This window comes from Halyomorpha halys, unplaced genomic scaffold, assembly GCF_000696795.3.
Source record: "Halyomorpha halys isolate HHAL.00 unplaced genomic scaffold, Hhal_1.1 Scaffold1526.1, whole genome shotgun sequence".
Classification (NCBI taxonomy): domain Eukaryota; kingdom Metazoa; phylum Arthropoda; class Insecta; order Hemiptera; family Pentatomidae; genus Halyomorpha; species Halyomorpha halys.
This window is the reverse complement of record NW_027106725.1, coordinates 89,362-100,926: the sequence shown is the minus strand read 5'-3', so window position 1 is coordinate 100,926 and position 11,565 is coordinate 89,362. Positions and strand designations below refer to the sequence as shown.

Genomic DNA, 11,565 nt, shown 5'->3' with positions numbered 1-11,565 from the left:
ATCTTTGAAAAGAAAGTTGGTTGCATTCCAGGATTTCAAATCAATCTTCAACTGAGGGGAGCCAGTTTTCACCAAGGAACGCAGCATTCCGAATGCCTTAAGAGACCGAGTTGACAAAGAATCAGATGCCCTGATGGCGGAAGGGATCATTTCACCAGTCCCTGGGACAGATTGGGGCTTTCCACCTCTTTCCTGCGGAAAATCTCCCACCGGTATGTATCTATATCGCCAGATGAGAATCCGCTTCAAAAATCTCTTCAAATTCGTGCAGGTCTATCAAAGTGGGAGAGAGAACCCAAGTTCCATCCAAGGCACTCGTCATTACCAATTTTTGCTGAATTCAGGAAGATCTATTAAAAGACCCATCAATTAGTAATAATCTTTTTAGTAAATCAAATCTCGTTTACACGTATTTCTGTTTAACAAACAAAAGAAAGATTTAATAAAAAGCTCTATTGGAACGATCGGTCAATATATTTCGTTCACTAGTATCCCTGTTCAATTTTTGAAACCGTTCACTTGAATTGTTCCTTCGTGAACGACTTATCGGTAACCAGAAGTTTCGCAGGTTTTGCCTAGTGCTAAAGAAATGTGGAAGTCGATTTTTCCTTCTGAACTTGTCATACAGTTATTTTAATGTTTTTATATTATATAATAAATGTAAGTTTTTATAGGTTTATAGTACACCTACTACTATGGATATAGTGATCAAAGTAGAAGATGAAGGTATTATATTTTAGCTAACCATTATTTTTTAATTATTCTTCAAATAATGAATTATTTTTCCAAAGCATTATTGATACTGATATTTTCACTATATCTGACATGAACTATTATTTCTACTTATTAGGGGTTGTGTAATCTTAATCTGTTTTATGCTGTAAAAGTGGCATTTTAGCTGCTTCTCATTTAGCAACATTTCAATAACTAGTGTGGTTAGTAAGAATTTTTCAGGTTTAATCTTTTCAGTGGATAGTAAGGAAAGGTTAGACATCTAATGGATTCAATTAGATATTTTCATTTATGTTATCTCCTGAATAATCTTTCTTGCAGCACATACCTTTCTGTGATTTTAATTTACCTAGAGATAACCAGTTTCTATTTATCCATATTTATGATTATTACTTTTAAAAAATGCAAATAGTTTTCATTTATTGATTCTTAAGGATTCATTATTTTTTTTTTTATAAATATCTTATATATCTTAAGAATGTACACAATGCAAATATCCTCATGGAAATGGATACAGACTCAACATCTTTAAAAATATATATATATTCATGGTTTTTATCATTTATCCATATCAACTATTGAAAATAAAAAAGTGATCAGGTTTTAAATTTGCTTCAGTCCACTCACTGGATTTGAAGAAAATATAGAAATTTTTGTTTCTTTTTCTTGGTTATAATTTAGATAGCATTATCCCTGTCATGTTCAATTTATAGCTGTTAAATTGAGATAAATTTTAGTGTTCTTAAACAAGAAATACTCTAAGATATGTGTTATACTTGAATACAGAAATAACTTTTCTAACCAGGATGATAATCCCAGGTTTCATTTCATAGAATATAGCGTAAATAGTTTCAAACAAAATTGCCTGCTTGGTCATGCTGTGGCTTGAGATAAGTAAAACCATGTGAGATTGCATTCATTGATAATATATCAGGAAAAATGGGAATAAGACTAAGAAAAGTCCTTAACGAACATCAAGGTTGGCCATTTCTGCAGAATAAGAGTTGAGAGTAGTACAAGGTAGCCATTGGTTGTACAACTACTTGGGCTATTTGGTGTTGACAAAACACATTTTTAAGTATGCTGAAATTAAAAGGAGTTGTAACAAATATAAATATGAAATAATAATGAGAAATAGTTGCTTCCTTTACTATATTTTTTTTTTTTGTGTTAGCAGATGTAAATGGTGAAGTAATACAAATTAAAGAAGAACCAGAAGATGAAGAATTGAAACTAAAATCAGGTATTGATGAAAGTAGTTCTAATTTTTAGTTTCATTTTGGCTTATTGTTTATATATTCTCCAAGGAGGGTAAGAAGGGTTAATTTCTTCCACCTCTCCTTGTCGGAATTTAATTCATGGTACTCTGATTTACATCTTTTTGGATTTTAGTTGTCAGGCTGGAATGAAGCCAATGTTTTTTCTAATTTCAACACCTCTCTACATCTGTCGATCAATAAACCAAGATAATGTACTCTCTTAAGTTGGCAATTATTAATTATATAGAAGATACAGAGTTATTACTTTTATTATTATTACTACTACTACTTAAGTTATTACTTAGTTGGCATGTTGATTCAACTTATACTGTAATCCTTCATTAACTATATCAAGTGGAACTGTGTTGTGAAAAATATGCAGTTTATTATTGAAAGTACCTCCTTAACTCAAAGCAAACAGAGATTGTAAAAACTACAAACCACGAACAACAATAGTACAACCCTTGTAATATCTGCAGTTGGAATTATGTGTTAAATTCTTCTAATAGTTATGTTATTTTAATGTGTTCATCTTTTTTTCCTCCCCCTCCCTCTTATTAAATATATGGAAAAACTCTTTAATGCATAAATCATTTAATCTGAAGTTATTAACATTGTATTGCATTTCTTTTACAGCTAATGATCCAGTAGTCAGCATAAAAATTGAACCAGATGAAGTTGAACCAGGAGATGATTCTGTATTACAAGGCTTTAAAAGTAAGATCTTATTTATTTAATATTATTCTCTTCAAATTATTTCACTTTCTAATACTGCAATCCCAACTAATTGCTGCAGGGAGGTATTCAGATTACTAAACTAAAAAGGTTTTGATATTAGTTTATTGATAAAGGATGTTCAAGTGTCAATTGATACACAACTTTATTGACTGGATATGAGTGTATTTTTCATTTTATGTTTTTAAGTGAGTGTATACTCACTTGAAAATATAAAGTTTTTATAAAAATCGATTTTTCTTTATAATTTTGTAGTTATTTTTATTTATTTCTACAACAGCAACTAACACATAAACTTTAATTCACTAGAATTTACTTTTGAGATTAATAAAATAATTAAACTTTCAACCGAATAAATAAATATTTTATCACAGATTTCACTTAATATGATAAAAATTCAACAAGAATAAATTCTCTGTTTTAACCACAATTTCAATCATATAGAGGAAATTACACATTTTCTCCCCTCTCATTTATCAAGTTATGATTAAAGAAAATGAAAATTTTTTAGTTACAGGAAATACCCATATTGTGTTATCACAAGTATATATTTATGTTTGTATTTGATATTGCACACTTCATTTTAAAACACCCAGTTATCACCAACTTCATACTTGTCTCCAAATATCTTATATAGAGGCTTTGAGTTTGATATTGTTTAGAGGTTTCTCTTCTGTTAGGTGTTCTTATTGGATTTTGGTTCTAAAACATTTGCGTTTATCAAAAGAAATGTTGACTGGCTTATTTATTATTTTTCCTATCTTTACATTACAAAATAGGGCCATTCATTCACTGGTTCTAAAGATTTTTTCACTTATCTATTCTGACAAAAATATGTCTACAAGATTTCAGATCCTTATCATATGACATTGCTGAATCTTAATTGATTTCAACTCTTCCATTTGTTTTTAAAATTTTCATGGCCAATTCGATAGTTAAATATCAATAAACCATCTGAGCTGTTGTGCAATCCCTGATTTGCCACATTACTGTTACGAGTCCTTTTCAGTTATGTTGCGATAAATACTTGACCTAATGACAAGCTTACTTCTAGTTTATTTATCATATTTGTTATAATATAGTTGTTATTTTGGGAAGAGGCCTACAAACCTGGATTTTTCATGAATAACAAACTCTTGAACATTCATATAGTCAGTAAAAGGTGGTATTGAATGAGCAAAACATTATTCGCATAAAACAAGCAAACTTAATGTGGAAAAAAAAACAATAAAAAGTTTTTTTAATATTGATGGCTTTCAAAAATGATTCTAAAGTACACTATTTTGTACCTTAACAGAACAGCAAACCAACTTAAACTTTTGTTTAAATTTTCCTTACAATGTAATTATAATCTCCATGAATTTATAATTCTTTAGTCACTGTGAGGACATGTACGTGGCTTCTTACCTGTATGACAACCCATTATATATCTTTTTGAGGTGTGAATTTTCATTTTTTTCTATAGCTGTAAAGTGAAAATTAATGTGGTTTTTCATTTGTATGACAATCATTTATGTGTCTTTTTATAAGACTTTTTTTTATACATTTCATTGAGGACATTTGTAAGGGTTCTCAGATGTATGAAACTTTTGGGATCATAGATTTTAAACTGTACTCACTGTGTTTAGAGACCAGGAAAATCTGGAAAAGTCAGGAAATTCTTTGAATCATCAAAAATCAGAGAATCCAAGAACAAAAAGGAAAAACTGACATGAAAAAAGTTACAATTAAAATTTATGTTTAATTTGCAGCATTTTTGTCGTATTTTACCTCAAAATAATAAACTTTTGCGTTGTATTGAAGGATATCGTAGAGAAGAAATGTTGCATTAAATACCATTTTGATTATATTATGTAATTTGGAGTTACGAATATGAAAATGATTTTGGAGGTTTCTGGGATGTCAAGTATTTATATATTTTTTCCTGCTTTATATTAGCTTCTCCAACAACTCCTTTTAAATAAAATGATCTCAAATTAAGTAATTAGGGTTATATGCTTGGTAAAATAACATCTGGTAGTGATGGTAGCAGCGTGGTAACGCGTCTTTCTGCCAAACCATAGGTTGCGTGTTCGAGTTCCCAGCCATATCTGGGATTTTTTCAAGCATACAATTATACAATACTCACTCACAGCCTCTCCCCGGGCATTTGTGAGGCTCGTTAGTCAATGGGTGGCACTCACTAAAATCGGCTTGGGAGTGACGAATCCACCCTACAAAAACAACGTCATGAAATACGCTATGTATTTCCTAAGTACATCGCACGAGGCCTTGGACCTCCATGGTCTGTCGCTCCAATAATAATATAAACAACATCCTAGAAGATAGAGTTAGTTTCATTTAACATTTTGTACTATACAGAGGTTCTTTTTTAAGGTTTTAAACTCCTCTACAACCCATCCAAATTGAGTTTAAGTTTTGAAAATTGTTATTGAAATTATTAGAGTAGTGTTATAGACATTCTTTTAAGGGTCTCAATTTTCTCCTCTTATCTCCGCAAAGTTTATCACCCTTTTTAAGCATTAATGAAACAATTAAATCACTTTTCATCTATGATTTCACATATGAATATGAGAGAAAAATGTGACCTTAGTGATTAGAGTACTGCTCCTCACAATTTTTTTTATACATCAGTGTCCAATAAATAACTTTGTTAAAGTCCTACTCCTAATATAAACTTTTCCTTTATTGACATGAAAATGATAGAATTGGATAATTATTATTAGTATGTAATGATGTAATAATTATTATTGGTTCTATTGAATTTTTTGGGCAGGAGAAACTTGTAAAATTTAAGAAAGTCCTTAAAGCAACTTCAAAAGAATAAATTTTTCACTTAGGCAGTTGAGTTTTCCGCAGTATATCTCCTAGTTTACTACTGATTTATTTTAAAACATGGTAGTGCTGACAGGATTTAAATTGCAGCATTATCAACTCCTATCATTCCCAGTCTATGAAAATGTTGAAAGTCTTCTCCACACTATTAAAAATGCTATCAAGGCCCACAGTTCAACTTGACTGACACACTTCCAATAATTCTTTTAGGACTCAGAATAGGGTTATGGTGAAGTACTAATTATGCTGCAGCCCTGATGGTTACGGGGTTATTGAATTACCTTGGTAATCTTCAGGAGAACTAACTAACATAAAATACTCTGATGCTTTTGCTCTCTATTAGATATTTGGAATCGGTGTTGATGGGCCTTTTTCTGTCATCCAGAGATGTTTAAAGTATTTTGAAATAAAAATTAAAAAGAAATGATTTACTTAAATTGTTTAGGACCACCAAATGGATGAAAAACTTGCAGAAAATCATAAATCTGAAGCCGTGGATTTGAAAAGCCAATGTTTCAACAAAGGAATCAAAATGCTGGGAGTCATTCAAGACTAGAAAATTCAAACACAAAACCATTTGAACCTATGTTTGTTGACAAATAGCGAATAAAAATTATGTGCCTAATACCTAATGTCTTCCATATAGTTAATCTTATTATTATTATATTTTTTTTTACTGGATTTATATATATTTTACATAGTAGTACTTTTTGTAAATGGACGTATATTCCATGGTAAAATACAATTCGTCAATCTAATGCTATATAATTCAATAATTTGTATATACTTACTGACTTTTATAAATGGACAAATATTTTAAGGTAGCATACAATTTGCCAATCTAGTGCTATATACTTAACCGTCTTTCTAAGCTCTAAAAGAGGTCACTCTTTGGATTGAGCACCTGACTGTTTCCAATTCTTTCATTCTCATGGAAGTATGTTCTAGTACTTCCGTGTTGTAACTTGCCCTCACACAACCACTTAGTTCAAGAAATGCTTTTCAAAAACTTGTTTGAGCAATCTGATAAAATTTTCTTTTTCCATACATTACCTGGTCTGTTCTGACATGTGGAGGGGTTATCCTAGTCTTGAAGATTCACTATGAAATAAAAGTTAACCCTCCCTTGCCAGAATTGAATTGGTGCCTTTGAGATATGAGGTTGCTAAGGTGACAGTTCAATGACTATGTGTGCATCAACACAATGTAATGAACTGTACATCATTGGGCATATGATTCACGTGGATCTCAACATTAAAATTTAGATAACCCTAGACCCACTCTCCATCAATACAAGACAGTATGAGCCTTGGTATTTGTAGAGTAAAAATATAAAATATGAAGAAGATAGTCAGAGTTGCGGTCAAAAAGGAACAAAATAGTTATCAACTATTTATTGCCTGACATTTCGCCCCACTTTGTAGGGCTTCACCAGGCTGTTCAAGACGATAGGTTAAACAGAGCTGTTTAGTTAGCTTGTTTAGCTATTTAGCCTATCATCTTGAACAACCCTGATGAAGCCCTATAAAGTGGGATGAAATGTCGGACAATAAATAGTTGATAACTATTTTGTTCTTTTTTTACCACAACCCTGACCATCTTCTTAGTATTTTAAATTGTATGGTCAACCATTTATATATATAAAAATATTAAAGGCCACTCTAAAAAAGACTTTTCCTTCCCTCATTAGTACAAATCTTTTATTCTAGTTTTTACATTTCTTCACCGATGTTTCTGAGTACTCCCTGATCATTTGGATGTTCTTCTGTTTTTATTTTAGTTTAATTTAAGTATATTCATTAATCCACTCCTTTAGTCTTCTATGATTTCACTTTTTCCATATATTTTACATTGTTTCTACGATAAGCATATAAATAATAATGAAGCTTTATTTTATTACTAAATAGATTTATTAGTTTTAGGTATATGAAAAAATAAATTAAAGGAGTAGTACTTAACAAGTTTGTTTATTAGATATGATTTTCTTAAATTTTTGCTTAATGTTTTAAGATATTATTGTGCTTTCAGATGTTACCCCTTATAAATGCCACCATTGTGGATTGGAGTGGGATAAGTTTAATGATCTCAGAAGACATATTAAATCTAAGCATGTTTGGAAGCGGTTGAAGTACAAATGCCACCACTGCTCCTTCAAAGGAAATTTACTTATTCATTTAAAAAAACATGTGACAGAGAAACACCCTGGTACAGAGCTGTTGTGGTGCCCATATTGCTACTACCAGACCTACATTCCGTATTGCTTAAGGTACCATGTTATCAACAAGCACCTTAAGGGAAATTGTAAGTGTTTATTATTGGAATAGTTGTTCATTTGCGATGCAAAATGTAATTGGTCAGTTAATTTTGCAACTTTTTTTTTAGCTGAGCATACTATTGGAAAGGAGCATTTATTAAATTTTAAAAATGGATACAAAACCAATCAGAGTTCGACATGTGGTAAGTAAATTTCAGATTTTTTTTATAAATTGCCTATTTCACTTATTTATTAATTACTAGATCGATAGTGGATGTGGTGGAGACTAGATTAGCAGTTATGAAAGTTCTAATGTTCTAAAAAAAAAAAACAGTTCTATTATACAAATCAAAATAATTGTCTTAGTGACTATTATTAAAAAATTAAGTATCATTTGTGCACTTAAATTAAATCATAAACCTTTCTAAAGAACATAGAGGGGCTTATAGATGACCATAGAAGAATGACGGAAGAAGAGAAGATGGTCGGGAGTGCAGTCAGTAACAATTACACAAATAAACAAAATCTTATTGATTTGTGCCGACATTTCGACCTAGATTTCAGTCATTCATCATGCTCTGGCAGAGGTTCTGTCCGGAGTCCAAATTAATTTAAAAAGTATTCTTTCTAAAGATTATTTTCATTGCCTGAAAAATTTAACTTTGTCATGTATGAATCTAAATATTGATAAAGTTTTATATTGGATTTTTATCTTTACTTAATATATGAGTTGCATTAATATTTTCATTTGACAGAATCACTCTATGAAATAATTCTTAATATTTCCAATATTGAATTCATAACAATTTAGCATTGAATAAATGGTTAAGAGCGGAAAAACCATATAGTTGCAGAATTTTTGATGTTCTTTTAAATAAAAGTGTATTTTTAATATTTAAAAAAATCGATTGAAGAGTCAATTTAACATAAGGAATGTATTGTTAGAGATCAGTTATTTAAAGTAATCATATTTCTCATCTCAAGTTCATACTGTATACCAGTCAAATCTCTATTTATCAAACATAAAGGTTCCTTTAAATAATTGTATATATAGAAATTTTGATATGGAGAATGATAGTAGTTTTTCATCCATAGATAATAAAAACAATTACAAGTATCAATGTTAATTTTTCAGATTTAAATAGGAAAAATGATCTAAAACATTGTTTTATTTATGGCACATTTTTTACATCACTAATGCTTCAGAATCTCCTGTTAATTCTTTCCTATTTTTCAAAATCCATTCTTATTATTCTGTCATTAACTATTAATTTTTTTTATTTTACTTCTTATAGGAGTCTTTATATTTATTTGAAGAATTGTGTGATTGCATTTTTGATACCTGGTAATTCTGAAAAAAATCAACTAGGAAAAAACATGACCAAAATTCTAAACCTTGCTTTATTGCCACTTTTTGTTACTTATAATGAAAAAATTAAATTAATTTTGTTGAAATCAAAATAATAATGTGGTAATTGACTATTGTTACTACTTTTCATTTGACTATTAAATTTATTTGAATTATCAGGAAAATTAAGCTATTCAGCTTCTTTTTTAGAACAAATAGCTGCCCCTTAATCAGTATTATTTAAGGCAATTAGTTTTATTGTCCAATAGAAAGTCTAGTTCAATATTAATTATTAGGATCACTTCTAACTTCTTCGTAGCTCACTCCTAATAGAAGACTAATGTTTGAAATACTAAAATAAATAAAAATCAAATTAGTTAATGTCACAGATTCTGAATTAAATTATCTATCAATATCAACCCTGCAGGTTTCAGCAGGTGACGAGTAATGATTTCATTTCCAATACTTACCCTTTGAAACGTCAATATAATTTTTTATCTATAAATGTGTATAGCATAACTATGTTGTCACAAATTGAAAAATTTCAAATCTACGAGCTTAAGCAATATTATGTTTCGTTATTGATAAGACGGGTATCAAACTAATTTGAGCAAAATATAAAGTATAGTGTAATTAATTCATTTATAGTTTGATATTATAATTTTTTTTTTTCTTATGCCCTCAAGAAAATTTCAAACAATAATTTCACTTAGGCAAGGCGGGAGAATCTCACTCCTGTGGTACTCTCTTTTTCTAAAACAAGATCTTGCCCAAATTTCCTTTGTTATAAAACAATTAAACTTATTTTTTCTTTAATTATTATCCATTCTCATAGGTATAAGTTAAAGCACTTTATACTTAGGAATTATAAGTTAAAACACTTTAATTTAATTGTAATAATTTTTTATTTACAGGTAATGCTACAAAAGCTTCATTTAAGAGTGAACTTATAGAAATTCAATCAGGTAATTATCATTTTTCCAAAGATTTTATCATTTTTTTTCTTAATTTAATTAAAATCTTTATTTTTAATTGGATATATTAAAGTCAGATATGGATTTTAATCCTTATAGGTTATTATTTTTTTAGGTAAATTTATAAAAATGAACACAACACTGTCCTACTACTGTTTGAGACAATGGACGAAGCTCTGCATTAGTTTGATTAATTTACTAAAATTATGCAAGACATTTCATGAAATATGTTATTAATTCCTGGTACATGAATTTGTTGTTCGTAATTTTCTTAATGAATTAAAAAACTTAAAAGGATGTATTAATGAAATTCAAAATTGATCTGTTTGAAATTCTTTTATGTTCATTCTTTTGGCATTATAACTACTTTTCATTATGGTTGTTTACATTATAGTTTGCCGAATATGTTTTTTTAGATAAAGATGAGGAGGTGTCTGTGAAAAGTGAGCCTTGTGAATATGAACTTAACCATGATTCGCCATTTCAAGGTTTTGAAAGTAAGTAATGATTTACCTTTATTTATAATTTGAATTTAAGCACTTGGTTAGTATTAAAAGATAAGAAATGGATTTTATTAAAACATTCTTTTTCTTTTTTCAATAAATTGTTGAGAAAAAAGAAACAAGGAACTTGCCTAGTAATGCTCTTTATTATCAAGCTGGATATAAATTTAGCAAACTATTTTGTGCAAAATCTAAAGTTTAGTTATTCATTTATAGTTCAAAATAGCAATTTGTTTTCCATTTTATTACACTGAAACTGTGCTTTATTTTGAAATCGGTGTGCTTACTATTATTTCGTAAAAACAAATTTAAACTGATTTTCCCTGAAAACATAACATATACAACCATGTAAAAGTGGGAAGACAGATTTTTATTATTTCTTTTTTTTCATTTTAAAAGTATATATTTTTGTTCAAAAGAGTTTTTTATAAATTATATTTTACTTGTTATGCTTTCAGCTAGTATACCATATAAATGCTATCACTGTGGAATAAAGCGAGACAAGTTTAGTGATCTGAGGAAACATATCAGGTCTAAACATGTTGCAAAATTGTTAAGGCAGAAGTGTCCATACTGTTACTTCAAGGGTACCTGTCTGCAGCAGCTAAAAAATCATGTACGGGACAAGCACCCGAATGAAAGAATATTATGGTGCCCATATTGCTATTATCAAACGTCCATTCCTTATTGCTTAAGGTTTCATGTTATCAAGAGGCATATCAAAAGAAAATGTGAGCAATAGTTTATTGTCTTGATTTATAGTTTCTATCTGTGTTATTTTATTTTTCTTATTAGTAAGTTTGTTTGTTTTTTCTAGCTAAACATAAAGTTGGTGCTAAACTTTGTCGAGATTTGAAAAGAATGACTTATAATTATACTTCGAAATTGCCTAATGGTAAGTGCTTAGATAATTAATCACGAGTCT

The 11,565-nt window shown here is 29.4% G+C and overlaps 1 protein-coding gene across 3 annotated transcripts in view; it reads left to right on the top strand.

The window, feature by feature from the left end:
• Positions 1-560: 560 nt before the first annotated feature.
• Positions 561-11,565, top strand: part of LOC106689934 (zinc finger Y-chromosomal protein 1) — a 21,196-nt gene continuing 10,191 nt past the window's right edge. The window contains exons 1-9 of one of the 3 annotated variants that reach the window (XM_014435160.3): positions 561-726; positions 1,910-1,975; positions 2,628-2,708; positions 7,590-7,862; positions 7,944-8,018; positions 10,078-10,128; positions 10,554-10,634; positions 11,099-11,371; positions 11,458-11,535. In XM_014435160.3, the coding sequence (XP_014290646.1) occupies positions 696-726; positions 1,910-1,975; positions 2,628-2,708; positions 7,590-7,862; positions 7,944-8,018; positions 10,078-10,128; positions 10,554-10,634; positions 11,099-11,371; positions 11,458-11,535 (1,009 nt within the window). In that variant the 5' untranslated portion in view covers positions 561-695. Of the gene's footprint in view, positions 727-1,906; positions 1,976-2,627; positions 2,709-7,589; positions 7,863-7,943; positions 8,019-10,077; positions 10,129-10,553; positions 10,635-11,098; positions 11,372-11,457; positions 11,536-11,565 lie in introns of all 3 variants that reach the window. The other 2 variants (XM_014435159.3, XM_067045061.1) reach the window with 2 other exon arrangements.